This window comes from Lutra lutra, chromosome 8, assembly GCF_902655055.1.
Source record: "Lutra lutra chromosome 8, mLutLut1.2, whole genome shotgun sequence".
NCBI classification, from domain to species: Eukaryota; Metazoa; Chordata; class Mammalia; order Carnivora; family Mustelidae; genus Lutra; species Lutra lutra.
In genome coordinates, this window is record NC_062285.1 from 138,911,754 (window position 1) to 138,925,691 (window position 13,938).

At 61.2% G+C, this 13,938-nt stretch overlaps 2 protein-coding genes across 2 annotated transcripts; one reads left to right on the plus strand and one right to left on the minus strand.

Annotated features, from left to right (window-relative positions):
- Positions 1 to 1,147: 1,147 nt before the first annotated feature.
- LOC125107014 (translation initiation factor IF-2-like) lies at positions 1,148 to 3,006 on the minus strand. The gene is made up of 3 exons (XM_047741567.1): positions 2,860 to 3,006; positions 2,496 to 2,720; positions 1,148 to 2,404 (listed from the first exon to the last, which is right to left on the minus strand). The coding sequence occupies exons 1-3, from the start codon at positions 3,004 to 3,006 to the stop codon at positions 1,607 to 1,609; spliced, it is 1,170 nt and encodes a 389-aa protein (XP_047597523.1). The 3' UTR covers positions 1,148 to 1,606.
- TSPO (translocator protein) lies at positions 1,951 to 12,698 on the plus strand. The gene is made up of 4 exons (XM_047740571.1): positions 1,951 to 2,072; positions 9,894 to 10,107; positions 11,713 to 11,851; positions 12,367 to 12,698. The coding sequence occupies exons 2-4, from the start codon at positions 9,926 to 9,928 to the stop codon at positions 12,553 to 12,555; spliced, it is 510 nt and encodes a 169-aa protein (XP_047596527.1). The 5' UTR covers positions 1,951 to 2,072; positions 9,894 to 9,925; the 3' UTR covers positions 12,556 to 12,698.
- Positions 12,699 to 13,938: the final 1,240 nt, after the last annotated feature.

Below are 13,938 nucleotides of genomic sequence, written 5' to 3' on the forward strand. Positions count from 1 at the left end.
GTCAAATCCTCTAGGGTTCGGCCCAGACCTGGCCACCTGAGATGCTTAGTATATATGCCAAATGCCCAAGAGAGGCTCTGTGTTTAGTGCTATGGAGTTCAGAAGTCATTGCCCACTTAGAATGGGGGTGGCCCAGACTTGGGGTTCTGGAAGAGCTTTCTGGCAGGACACTGGAGAGCCATCCAACTCGGACATGTGGACTTGCCCAGGGTGGGGGTGGGGTCGGGGGTGACCTAGACAGGGGAACAAAGGTGGGAAAGGGTGGGGTGGTCAGCTTGACCCCAGGGCCAGGGGAAAAGGTTGGGACAGGACCCTAAGTAGTGGGAGCTTTGGAGGGTCCTCGGCAGAGGAGGGGAGTGGCAGGAACAAGAGGGGGGCTGGGGGCCAGCTGGGGGCTGCGGCTGCTGCTCAGAGGGACAGTGGTTGCTCCCCAGGCTCGGGAGGGGTCCATCGAGTTGGACAGGAGGGAGAAAGCTGTAAGGGGAAGCTTCCAAGACCAGTGGGGGGAGCATCTGCATGCAGACCTCCAGTGTGAACCCCTCGACCCGTAGGTTGTGTGAGCTTCAGGAGGGCAGGGAGCCTCGAGTGCTTGTTCTCGGCCCCTTCCCTTTGGCCCTGGCATGCAGCAGACACTTGGGGGCAGAAATTTCCTTGAGCCCCATGTGTAGTAGAGGTGAGGCTGGAGGAAGCTGCCTTGTCTCCTTCCCTCGGGTCTTCCGGGGGAGGTAAGGGTGTCGTCGTTTGGCCAAGCCACAGGCACCTCCTTACAGGAAGAGGGTGAGGGCTGGCAGCTTGCTGGGAGGTGTGGCCAGACCGAGTTCATCCAGTAGGGCGGGTGCAGTGCCTGGGGCCACAATACTTTCAGGGACCCAGGGAAATGTTTTAATTTCTTTTAAAATCAGGAGAAAGGGGCGCCTGGGTGGCTCAGGGGGTTAAAGCCTCTGCTGTTGGCTCAGGTCATGATCTCAGGGTCCTGGGATCGAGCCCCCGCATCTGGTGCTCTGCTCAGCAGGGAGCCTGCTTCCCTTCCTCTCTCTGCCTGCCTCTCTGCCTACTTGTGATCTCTGTCTGTCAAATAAATAAATAAAATCTTAAAAAAAGATAAAATCGTAAGAAAAAGAAACAGTCCAGACTGGATTATGCTTGTCTTTATATCAAAGCAGTCGAAGCAGGAAAGGCTCACAATGGCCAACACGGGCAGGGCTTAATTTTTCCGACTGCCGCCCAGGAGCTAGCCGCTATGGTTGGGGACAAGAGTTCACATGGTCCCCCAAGGATCGGTTTGGGCCACTTTGGCTCCTGCAGGCTGAGGGGCCCTGCTTGACCAAGTTAGCCCAAGGTGGCCAGAACAGCCCCCGGGCTGCAGTGATAAAGCAGCACCCACAGGCGAGCTGAGGGGTCCAAGGCCTGCTGCTGGAGGTGCCGTGCCCATCAGGGTGTGTCCCGGCCAGCTGGAGGCCACCTCTGGACCGTGACGGTTGCAGTCTCCCCTCACTGAGTGCCGAGCGTCGGCAGGGCGGCCGGCCCCATTACCTGTGGCATCCTCATTAGTCCCACGATGTTGTGCCCATTTTACAGATGAGCAGATGGAGGCTGAGAGAACCAGTCACAGAGTGTCTGAGCCGGGACTCAGAGCTCCGCCTGCCTCCTGCCCCGGGCACCAGTTAAAGTGACTGGGGTTTTCCTCTGGCGATGGGAGCCCAGGGCTACTGTGTGGGACGGCGTTCAGGGCTTTGCTATCAAGCGCGGTAGTTCCCCTCTCTGAGGTCGGTCCCTGTTTTCCCATTTTACAAACGGGAAAGGTGAGTCTCAAGAAAAAGCGACCTGCCAGTGACACGGCCGGCACGGCGGCCACGGTAAGGACCAGGGCCACAGAGCCGATCGGGGCCGGCCGGGGAGGTAGAGGCAGAAGGGAGCTGGCGCGGAGCGAGCTCTCCGGCCGCCGCGGCTTCCAGCCAGGCCGGGCGGGGCCGGGGCGGGGCGGGGCCTCGCGGCCGGGGCGGGGCAGGTCGGGGACCTGGGCCGCCACCTCGCGCCGCGCAGTGCCTTCCCGGAGCGCGTCCTCGTCGCGGGTGAGTGGGGAACGGACGCCGAAGGGGCAGCGGGCGGGGCGGCCCCGCGCAGGTGCGACCCCCCGACAGCGCCCGCGCGCTGGCGCGGGGCCCGAGGGCAAACTGAGGCAGGAGGGGGCAGGCTGGAGCTGCGGGGCGGGGGCCCTAGTGGGCCGCAGGGGAGTAGCACCAAGGGACTCGGTGCCGGGGTGGCGGGCTGCCGGGACCCTCACCTCCGCGGTCGGGGCTCCTGTGCCGCGGGATTCCCGGGGCAAGCGGGAGTTCGGAGGAGGGAACTGGAGCAATCCGGCTCGGCTCCGCCCCGCCCCTCCTCCGGCCCCCGCGCCCCGCCCCTCCCCCGGCCCCCGCGCCCCGCCCCTCCTCCGGCCCCCGCGCCCCGCCCCTCCGCCCCCGCGCCCCGCCCCTCCGCCCCCGCGCCCCGCCCCTCCGCCCCCGCGCCCCGCCCCTCCGCTCGGGTCTGGCGGGAAGCTGAGCCACCGGGAGGGACCCGACAGTCCCGATTCCCGCCCATTCCGCCGTTGAGCTAGCCGGATGGCGGTGGAGGGGGAGGGCGGGAGTGGCCGAACGGGGTACCGAGAAGGTCACGAAATGCCCTGGCTCCGGGTCCACTTGAGACTTTCCGTTTCTAGGCGGGGAAACCCAGAACCCCTGGGCAGGGTATTTGTGCACAGCCAGTTAAGGCCCCCGAGTGTCCTAGAACCGGGTCCCGAGCTTCCCAGTTCAGTGCTCGGGTGCGCCGTCGCCTGGACAGGGGTCTGGTGTGGGCAGAAGGAGGCCTGGGACCTGCCTGCCCGTTGCCGTCCTGCAGCGGTAGGGCGCGGGGGCTTCCGGCCGTGAACACCGTGCAGAGTTCTGGGGATCCGCCTGCTGGCCGGGCCGGCCGGGGAGCCTGTCTGGCTGGCCTGCTGGTGCGTCGCGGACCCCTACCAGCCATGTGTTCTACAGCCGAGGGCGGGGGCGGGGGGCGGTGCTGGGCTGGGGCCTCCCCTAGGGACCGTTGACTGCGGCTGATCCAAAGGGTGCCAGGGTGCCTGGCATGCAGCAGGCCGTGGACCAAAAGACTTGTCTGGCAGAGTGTGGGCCTCGAGCCTCCAGTTCCTCCGTGGGGTGAAGTGGGGAGCCCTGCGGGGCCTCGCATTGGACGTCTGCTTCGTGGAGAAACGGTGTTTGTCCACTGCCTTGGAAGGGCCCCAGGAGCAAGGGGAAGGGGGGCGGGAGGCTTGTTTCCAGATGGTTGCACGGCACACCCAGAGGGAGGTTCAGAGGGGAGCCTTGGAGCTGAGGGAAACTGAGGCTCACCCAGGAGCCCCTGTCCAGGGTGACACAGTGACAAGGGTGGGGCCAGGGTTTGAACCACTAGGGTTCCAGCCTCCACCCGCTGTGTGCTGCTGTGTCAGGGACTGAATCAGCCAGAAACCCTTGACCGTGGGTTGCTCAGGGGTGGGGTGAGGGGTTGGGGCTCCAAGGGAGGGAGCCTCCTTTTTCCCATATACACTTTTGCATCATTATTTTGTTTCGGAATCTGTTTCTTTTATTTGTACTTTCATTTACTTATTTCTGATTGGGCAGCCATGCCTGAATATGCTCTTTGTGTTTAGAAAAGTAGTCGTTCTCCGTGGAGCAAATTCCCCCTTGTCCCTCCCAGCCCCACCCCGTCCCAGACCTCCTGGTTACCAGCTGGCAATGGACCCTTCCCGACCTGCTGGCTGGTGTACTGGGTACTTGCATAATGAAAAAGATTCACAGAGGTTCTAACGCAGATGATTAGCTGTGAGTCATTTTAGAAAAGAAAGGAGCCTCGGGGTGCCTGGGTGGCTCAGTGGGTTAAAGCCTCTGCCTTCGGCTCCCGTCATGATCCCAGGGTCCTAGGATCAAGCCCCGAATCGGGCCCTCTACTTGGTGGGGAACCTGCTTCCCCTCTCTCTCTGCCTGCCTCTCTGGCTACTTGTGATCTCTGTCTGTCAAATAAATAAATATAACAACAACAAAAAAGGAGCCTTAACACCAGTCCCGGGGCAGTGCGTGGCTTGAGTGAGAGATAAGGCCTAGGAGGGCCGGGTACAGCGCGGGAGGAGGAGAGAATCAGAGAAACAAACTGTGTGTGTGTGGGGAGGCATTTTCTGCCACCTTCTGTAGGGGAGGCCTTGGGGAACAGGAGGGGCCCCCAGGGACTCACTAGCTGAGCCCCCACTTCACAGATGGGGACAGAGAGGCCTGGGAGGTGAGACTGTAGGGCCAGAAATGGGTCTGGAGTCTCTTGGCGGGGAGCAGGAGTGAAGCTGCTTGAGGACAGAAGATCCTGAGGCCCCCCCCCCCCCCCCCCCCCCGCCTTGGGAGGATGGAGAGGATTCAGTTCCTGTCACTGCTGCCCTTGGCTGAGAAGGGGTCTAATGCCCTATGGGGCCTGGGACACTGGTGCTGGGGCTGGAGGGAGTGAGCCTCTTGGCCCTGAGAATCTTGTGACACTGGGCAGAGGGCAGGACCGCTGAGGTAGGGTGGGAGGCCGAGTGCCATGTTGCGATGAGAAGGAGGTGACACGGGCATCAGGTTAAGTGGCCTTGTGGCCCAGAGCTGAGGCTAGCAGACTCCCCGCTCAGGGGTGGGAGAGCACTGGGCCTGAGAGTCACACAGACCTGGAAAATTCTGGGACTCCCTGTGCCTCAGTGTCCTCACCTGGATGGTGGGACTAGAAGTGTCCCCCGTGGAGGCCAGGAGGGTGTGGCTCGGGGCCCCCAAGAGAGAAGCAGCTGGTGGCCACCCCTGCAGCTGCCGTGAGGAGTGAGTGAAGTCTGAACATCAGGGTGAGCCTGCACGATCACCGCTCTTTTCCCAGAGGCCTAGAACCTTCTCCTGATCCCAGGTCCTGAGCCCTCTGCTCTGGCCCTTCTTGGCCTCTGTTTTGGAAGCGCTCCTCGGTGAGTGGCCCAAGGCCTGGGGATGGAGCTGTGTGTCAAGCCTTCTGCCCCACTGACTGTCCAGCGCCTGCCTGGCTGATGTCTTCCAGCCTTGGGTCTGTGCCACAGGGCCACTTCTTCCCCCAGAGGAAATGGGGCAAGTGGCCCCAACACGGACAGCCATAGCCCCTCACTTGTCTGATCCTTGCTTGAGCCTCCCGATGACCCCACGAAGCAGGCAGGACAGGTTGTACCCACCTGATGTGAGGGAAACTGAGGCCCAGAGGGGCGATTTGGCCTGGGATTGCAAAACAAATTGGAGGCAAGCCAACATCTGGGTTCACAGTCACCGCTGATGTTGATGGAAGTCAAGGGTGTGTGGGTGGCTTTGCCCTTTTACCGAGTCCTTTCCCAGTCACAGGTGCTCCCTACTTTCCCCAGCCCTCCCTGGGACCCCATCCCAGAGCAGATCTCTCTCAGGTCTGCCTGGGCTAGCCCAGCCCAGCGCAGTCCAGCTGAGCGTGACTCAGCCTGGTGGGTCCCGAAGTCGGGTGATTCAGGAGCTGGGCAGTCCCCCAGAGGCCACAGGAAGCTCCCCGTCTGGGCTTTCTCTGGGTGAGGCATCTGGCCTTTCTGTATTTGACCTGTGAGCTGGGCAGACTCTCTGATCCCTGAGGCCCGTGAAACATGAAACACAGCCAGGGTCTAGAAGAGGCAGCGGGAATGGGGGCAGAAACACGGGGCTCAGACCCTGCTCTGTCACTGAGACCTTAGGAAAGCCACCACCCTCTAGCGGGCTGTGGTTGTTCTGTACAGCAGGGGGCTCGGTTGATGGGCACCGCGGGCAAGTCCTGTGTGGCATTCCCTGGGCACGGGCTGGGACAGGAGTGCTCCTGCCCATGGAATCTTGTGGAGAAATATGGGCCGGTGCTGCAGTGTGGGGAGGCTCGGAAACATGCTTGGTGGCAGAGGCCAGACCCCAAAGGCCACATACTGTTTGATTCCATTTACATGAAATGTCCAGAAAAGGTAAATTGGCAGAGACCGAGGGCAGATTGCTGGTAACCGGGGGCTGGGGGAGGGAGGGCCACGGCATGACTGCAGTGGGTGCGGGCGTTCATTTGGGTGATGGAAATGGTTTGGAACTTGGCATGGACGGTGATGGCGAGACATCGGAAGTGCGCCAAATGTCCCCGAATCGTGCGCTCTAAATGCTTAATTTCATGTTCCGCACATTTTACCTCGATTAAAAAGAAGAAAATTCCGGGACAGGAGCCACTGACAGTCTCAGAGCAGGCGTGATGTGGTGGGAGTGGGAGGCTCGGAGGGCCCTGGGGGCAGGGGGAGCAGGGGCTGGGGCTGGGGTCCGGGCAGAAGTCAGGGACAGTGCAAACTGTTATCCAAACCAGGACACTTCTTTTTTTAATGTTTTACTTGGAACCAATTTTAGACTTACAGAGAAGGTACAAAAGTAGTAGAGAGAGTCCTCCCCCCAGCTGGGAAGTCACCGTGGCGTGGCCCTGGTCACCATAGCCCCCTGGAGCTTCACCAGGTGGGGTTTTGCCTTTTTAGTGAGATACCACAGTGCATCTGTCCGCCTCTGCAGACCTTATCAGGGGTTCGGGCTGCCCGTGTGTCTTGCCCTGGCGGCATTCACCTTGAGTGCCTGTAGGAGGGACGCCTCAGAGCGTGAGGGGGCCATCAGTTTGAAACAAAGTGGGTATAAAGTGGGACCGTCCCGTGGTGTGGGAGAAGGGACGAAGGGTGACACTGAGGAGACTCGAGGTCTGGCCCACTTTGGTGCCTGACCCTTCAGCCCCTCCTCTCAGCTTGTGGGCCTCAGTTTCCCTGTCTGCATGTGAGGGTCAGGACGGCGTGAAAGTCCCCCACCTGCCCAGCCTTGTCACGTTCCAGGGGAGGCCTAGGGCTTTGACCACAGCTCCTGTGGTGGCCCAAACACTGTGACTTCGCTTTGGACCTGACATATTTGTTAGGCGGGCTGGGCAGGGCTGGGTTCCCGTGGCTGCTGAGGAGGCCTGAGCCCGCGCCATGTGACCCGGTGGTGAGCCCACCGGGGCGGCCAGGTCCCAGGGATGTGTCTGGAGACCCACCCCCATCTGGCAGGGGCACAGGGCCAGTGTCCTCCCGATGGTGGTGAAACAGACCCTCCCGCTCACCCAGGGACAGTCCTGTGCACCCCGGAAGCCGGAGGTCAGGGCAGGAGGGCAGGGGAGGGAGGAGCACAGAACATCGACTGCTGGGCGCCCGCATCACATGCCGGGTCATCCTCACAGCGCGCCTGGGTCTCGACCTTGGGGGATGGAGGGACTGTCCCAATGCTACAGGTGAGAAGACCGAGGCCTGAGGAGGGAGGAATCAGTCAGTCACTAGAGGGCAGAGCTGGAATCTGCATCTCCCATCGTTCTGTTTAAAATGATGCTCGTTGGGCGCCTGGGCGGCTCAGTCGGTGAAGCGTCTGCCTCTGGCTCAGGTCATGATCCCGGGGTCCTGGGATCGAGCCCCACGTGGGGCTTCCCGCTCAGCGGAGAGTCTGCTTCTCCCTCTGACCCTCCCCACCCCCTTGTGCTCTGTCTGTCACTCTCTATCTCAAATAAATAAAATCTTTTTTTTTTTTTTTAAAGATTTATTTATTTGACAGAAAGAGATCACAGGTAGGCAGAGAGGCAGGCAGAGAGAGGAGGAAGCAGGCTCCCTGCTGAGCAGAGAGCCCGATGCGGGGCTCGATCCCAGGACTCTGAGATCATGACCCGAGCCACAGGCAGAGTCTTTAACCCACTGAGCCGCCCAGGCACCCCACCAAATAAATAAAATCTTTAAAAAAATAAAATGATGCTCATTATAGACCTTTTGGAAAACAATAAACAGAATTTTATCTGTTTATTCTATTTTTAGAAAACAGAAACAGAATTCCCACTGCCAAGGGCAGCCCTTAGAATCCCCAGCTGCCCGATTGCAGAGGGGCCCTGGGCCGATGCCTCCCCACTCCCGGCCTCGGGTCTGCACTGGTCAGTGGGATAAGAGGGGCAGTTCCTGGCAAGGCAAGCAGCATCAGCTCTGTGATCATGAAGGCTGTGATTAGAACACCTTCGTGAATCTGTTAGTTTTTAAAATGCCTGTCTCTGTCATCTATTTTTTTTTTAAATTGGGGTGATTCTGTAGTCAAGTTTATATGCCTCTTTCTTTGCTTAACGTTATGTTGAGGACAATTTTTACATTATTAGAGTCTTCAAAAGCTGGATTTGGGGGGTTGAGCAGGCCTTCATGGTCCCTCCTTGTTGGGGATGAAGGTTGCTTCACATTTCGTGGGGCTTTCCGGGGCCCCAGGCTGGCAGCTGCCCCCTGTCCCCAGGGCAGCCTTCACCCTTTGCTCCGAAGGCCTAATGATTGCACAGCCTTTCCCCTGCATCTGCTCTCCCTTCCTGTGTCCCTGTGAGGGAGGTGCTCACGGTCCTGGCCAGGGCCGTCTTTTCCTTGATCCCGCATCCGCAGGTACCCTTTCTGAGCTCTGTGCTCCTCGCAGGGACTCTCCCGTTCCGTCTGCCCTGGGTCCCCAGCCCCCACCCTAGCAGGTTGAGCTGCGGGTTTGCTGAACTTGATCTGGATGGCTTCCTCTCTCATGCAAACAAACACCTCCAGTTTCCCCAGTTAGGATCAGAGTGGCAGTGGGGGTCCAGCCTCCTCATTTTATGGTGGGGAACACGAGTCCCAGTTGGGGTGCTCACAGGCCGGGGGTCCCACAGCAGGTCCAGTCAGAGCTGGCCCGAGATGCCTGGTCAGGGTCCCCCCGCCCGCCATCACTCTGGACTCTCAACCCCGATGAGCAGTTCAGCCTGCTGGGGCCTCACCCTCTGCTGGGCACCTAGTAGGTCCTCGAGCAGACCTTAGGGCCACTGGGGAAGGGGACATAGCTGATGAGCGCGATGGACAGACCTGATGACTGGGTCCCCAGCCCTCAGGGTGGCAGCACCCAGGCTGGACACAGGCCCTTCCCTGCCTAGCCCCTTGCGAGCCGAGCCTCTCAGGGTGGCCGAGGGGCCCTCGCGAGTTTGAACTCTTGCAAACTCCTGTACTTTCCCACCTGCCACCTCTGTGAGCCTGGGTCGCTGGGCGGGAGCAGCTTTTTGGCTGGGCAGAGCCTGGCCCGAGTGCTGTGTGACTCCAAGCAGGCTGCTTTCCCTCTCTGACACAGAGGGAAGGAAAGGTGATTTTAGGGTGGGCCTTTGGGGGGGGGGGGTAAAATACCTGTGGGTCCCCACTGGACGGGGCCCAGGTAGTGTTGCTATCCCACTCTACAGAGGGGGAAACTGAGGCCCAGAGAGTTGAAGGGACTTGCCTGAGGTCACAGGGAGGTAGTGGGGAGTCAGGATTTGAGCGAAGCTCTGTGATGCAAGTTATTGAATGAATGAATGAATGATTGAATGAATGAATGAATGAATGGTGAGAGAGGGGATGAGAGGTACTAGAACATAGCGCACAGGGTGTGGGCCGATGCGGGCTTCTCCGAGCCCTGGGCTGTCTATTGGGCTGGGGAGGAAGGGCTGGGAGGCTCTCTGGGTGGAGGGACATGAACCGGCCTTGAGTCAGAGGAGGGGTCACTTGACAGGAGACCCAAGGTCAAGGGTGGGGGTGAGAGAGAGAGTACAGGATGCTGGCAGCTGGGAGAGGAGCTGAGGTGGGGCCAGCTGCGGGGGCGGGTCCCCCAGAGGCTCCGGCCCTGAGGGCGGCCTTTGGGTTTGGGGTGGGCGGGGCAGGAGATTTTGGGTGGAAATGTGCTCACTGGAGCCATTGCACGGGGCTGACAGGATCTGCCCAGGTGAACCCAGCCCCTCCCTGCCCAGGGCTTGGGGAAGCCTCGCCCCAGTTCTGGAGCACCTCCCCCTCACCCCACCCCTGTCTTCTCTTGCAGAACTTTCCAGAGCAGCAACCGCCCCAGCAGCAATGGCCCCGCCTTGGGTGCCCGCCATGGGCTTCACCCTGGTGCCCAGCCTGGGGGGCTTCCTGGGCTCATACTACGTCCGCGGGGAGGGGCTCCGGTGGTATGCCAGCTTGCAGAAGCCCACGTGGCACCCGCCCCGCTGGGCGCTGGGCCCCATCTGGGGCACCCTCTACTCGGCCATGGGGTAGGTGGGCTGGGCCATCCTCTCCCTCTCGAGGCCCGGGGGCAGAGCTTCTCCTCCTTGTGCTCCTGGGGCAGCAGGCGTTTTCTGGGCCGGAACTTTCTCCTCCAGGGCGTCCAGGGAGGGGCGGGCCGGGTGGCTGGCACCCCGGCTGTTTTCGCAACTCCAGGGGGAGGCGGGCTCAGTGTGTCAAGTTCAGACCGGGGCAGCTTCCAGGACCAATAGTGGCAGCAACAGTAGCAATTCTCTTAGCTACCGCTGTTGAGCTCAGTGCCAGGGTCTGGGTTAATTTTCAAGACCACCCACTTGACAAGGGGCCTCCTGCCGGAAACCCTGTGACTATACCCCTGGAGAGCAAGAGTAGGATGGGGAGGGCACCCCCTGGTGGCTCTATTGGGAACTGCACCCAGCCTGTGAGGCCCGCTCCCTGCCCTCCTTCTGGAATGTTCCCTGCATCCTGGGTCTAATGCCAGCCCAGTACAGGGCGGGGCTGCAGATGCCAGGCACCTGGGGAGCAGGTAGCAGAAGCCAGGCTGGATGCCATGGGCTTCTAATGGGAATAGTCTGTACAACCTGGGGGTCACGTGGGCACCAGCCCCAGCCAGTCCCGGGCCCTGCCCAGCCAGGCTCCCAGCTCTTCCTGTGTCCTGCTTTCTCCTCCCTGATCCTGGCCCAGGCACCTCTGGTTCTGCCTCTCCTTGTTCAGCCTCCAGGCCTCCCCACTCCTTCTTGGCTTTCCTCCGCCGGTGAGATCCTGGTAAAGCCCAAATGTGACCCTCCTCTCTCCTTAGTGGGACACTGCAGAGGCTCCCCGTGATACTGATAAAGTCAAATCTCTCATGGAGTAAAGAGCTCGGACTCTGGCCCTGGCCACCTGGGTTCAAATCCTGCCTTTACCCACCGGTTGCCTGCCAAGAGATCTTAGTCACTTTGCCTCTCTGTGCCTCAGTTTCCCCACCTGTGACACAGGGGTGATAATACTGCCCACTTCACAGCATCATCATGAAAGTGAAATGAGTTAATACTTGGAAAGAGCCAGAGCAGTACCCACATGTGTACATGCTGGGGGCCACTCGTTCCTGTTAGCGGTGTAACTGCCTCCCCCTCGTGGTTCTAAGAACCCCCATGACCAGGTCCCCATCTGCCTCTTCAGCCTTGCCTCTCTGCTGCCCCCCAGGCCTCAGCCTCCTGGCCCACAGGCCCTTAACCTGCCCCTAAGCGTTTGCAAACGCTTGTTTCCCCCCCCAGCAGACTCCTACTTGCCCACTAAGGGCCAGCTGAAATGTCCTATCCTCTGTGCGGGTGCCCCATCTAGGTTAGGAGCCTCTTTCTCACTCCAGATCCTGATGATAATAATGGTAGATATTTACTGAGTGTCCCACATGCCAGGCGCTGACCTAAGCCCCGCCAGGATGTTAACTCAAATCCTCGCAGCAGTCCTGGGAGCAAAAAAGGCCCAGAGAAGTCAAGCAACTTCCCTGAGGGCACACAATGGTCAGTGGTAGAGCATGGTCGAGCCACCACTGTGCTGTCCCATAGGTGAGCATGGCTCAGGGAGGCTTTTGGTCTCTTTCCTGCTAGTGCCCTGACTGGTGGCCTCTGTTTCAGGTATGGCTCCTACATGGTCTGGAAAGAGTTGGGGGGCTTCTCGGAGGAGGCTGTGGTTCCCCTGGGTCTCTATACCGGGCAGCTGGCCTTGAACTGGGCATGGCCTCCCATCTTCTTTGGCAGCCGACAAATGGGTTGGGTAAGTGTGGCCTTGGCCAGTCTCCTTGGTCCCTGGAGATGGCTTGCGGAGGAGTGACCCTTCCGTGGGGGACACAGGGCATCACATCCTAGATGGGGTGAGGGTCTGAAGATCCAGGGGAGGGGATGGCACATAGCATCTCGCAGGAGCTTTTAGGGGACCAGCAGCCTCCTGTGGAGCCCCCAGCTGCTTTTCCTCCAGTGGAGGAAGCTTGTGGGGTTCTGACAGCACCAGACACACTCACTGGCTTGGTTGAAGGGCCATCTTATGGGAAAACATGACGCCTGGTGCCCTGTGTCCCTAAGATGGCATGGATCAGGCGGGGGTGATTGTCCTCATTTTACAGATGGGAAACTGAGGCAGAGAACGAGGGAGGGACTTGGCAGGGTCACTCGGGGGTGGGACGGAGTGCTCCCTGGAGTGCACCCCACGAGGGGCCAGCTGGGACACGCACCCGGTGAGCACAAGGAACTTCAGGCCTCCCTGTCCCCTGCCCCCCTCCCATGTCTCTGCAGGCGCTGGTGGACCTCCTGTTGACGGGTGGGCTGGCAGGAGCCACGGCCGTGGCCTGGCACCGGGTGAGCCCGCCGGCCGCCCGCCTGCTCTACCCATACCTGGCCTGGCTGGCCTTCGCGGCCGCGCTCAACTACTGCGTGTGGCGGGACAACCGAAGCTGGCGTGGGGGCCGGCGGCTCGGCGAGTGAAAGCGCACCGTCCTCCGCGGACCCCAGCTGCTGCGATCAGACGCCGCCCAGGGTGGCAGCCCATGTGCTTCTGTGGCCGCCCGGCCTGCGGGTCTGTAGGGGTCTCGGCCCTGGGGATCACTGCCGGCTGCAGAGGTGCCCCAGGCCGAGCCTCTATGCCAGGAACGGTGTCCTGCGCTTCCTGCTCCGCTCCAAGTGTGCTCTCGGAACACGGAGGCTAGAAGCCAAATAAAGTTTGTAACCTCCTGGCAGTGGCCTTTTTACTTGGGGGGGCCTCCTGGCTGTGGGGAGGGAGGGGTGCTTACCCCACTGCCGGACATGGTCAGCGCTTCATCGGTGCTTCTCGGGTCCCTCCCAAGACCCTCTGAGAGGCGGGGTGGCCTTCTCCGGAGCAGAGCAGCCCAGGTTCGGCCCGGAGCCCACACCCAGGCTCTGCTGTGTAGACTGGTGCACAGCAGGCCCGGGGCTCGGTCCTGTCCACTCCCTAAGCCTCCAGGAAGCTGGGCGCAGGGCATGGGCCCGTAGTCTGCTGGGGCTGCTGCCCCAGGGCCCTCGCTGGCCTCGGCGGGGACAGGGCTGGGCCCAGAGCTGGGGACACCGCCCAACCTGCCCCCGGGGGGCCGGGGGCAGCCCCGTAAACACCGGATCGGCAGTGAGACCCGGAGACTGCAGCCTCTCGCTGGTCCAGGCCTCCCCAGGTGGGGACGTATCACCCCCAGCTTTGTCCAGGTCCAGGTCCTCTGCAGGCAGCCGCTGGGGGCAGGGGAGGCTGGCGGGGGCCTGTCACCCTGGCAGGCTCCCGCTGGGGCGACACCCCTGCTCCAGCCGGAAGCCGTGGTCTGGGCCTCGCCGCATCGCCGCGGGGCGCCGGGGGCCTGGGACCTGTGGGCCTTCGGTGGCTTGTTTGGTCTGGTTGTCGGTCACTCACACAGGCCATGGGTTGTTTCACTGTCATCTGGGCAGCCCGGTGCTCTGCTGCCGGCTCCCCGACCTTTGCCCTCTTCCCACACTCAGACGGGACCCGGTTACAACATTAGGAAAGCTCCGGGAGAGAGCAGACCACACTCGGCCGAGGGCAGGGGTGGCTCTCTCCCTGGGGCTGTCACCTCCGCTGGGACTGGATGCTGGCAGATTGTGCCGTGCGGGGAGCGCCAGCAGCACCTCGCCAGCTCCCAGGCCCTTTCTCCGATGCTCCCCAGAGGACAGGGCTCCAATGGGGGACTCTTTGATCATCCTTTCTATCATTTCTGAAGTTCTCCAAGATGGTCTGGGCTGGGGGGCCCGAAGGGTCATCCCAGGCTCCCGTGGGCCCCTCAGATGTGCTGTACTTAGCACTTACGTACCCCTGAGACTTCTGCAATCCTTTCCGTGATGCTCACGCAG

Coding starts and splice junctions, on each gene's coding strand:
- LOC125107014 (XM_047741567.1), bottom strand. CDS start 3,006: ATGGCTGGTAGGGGTCCGCGACGCACCAGCAGGCCAGCCAGACAGGCT. Junction 2,721..2,859: donor TGCAGGACGGCAACGGGCAG/GCAGGTCCCAGG, acceptor TACCCTGCCCAG/GGGTTCTGGGTTTCCCCGCC. Junction 2,405..2,495: donor GCGGGGCGCGGGGGCGGAGG/GGCGGGGCGCGG, acceptor GGGCCGGGGGAG/GGGCGGGGCGCGGGGGCCGG.
- TSPO (XM_047740571.1), top strand. CDS start 9,926: ATGGCCCCGCCTTGGGTGCCCGCCATGGGCTTCACCCTGGTGCCCAGC. Junction 10,108..11,712: donor ACCCTCTACTCGGCCATGGG/GTAGGTGGGCTG, acceptor CCTCTGTTTCAG/GTATGGCTCCTACATGGTCT. Junction 11,852..12,366: donor GCAGCCGACAAATGGGTTGG/GTAAGTGTGGCC, acceptor ATGTCTCTGCAG/GCGCTGGTGGACCTCCTGTT.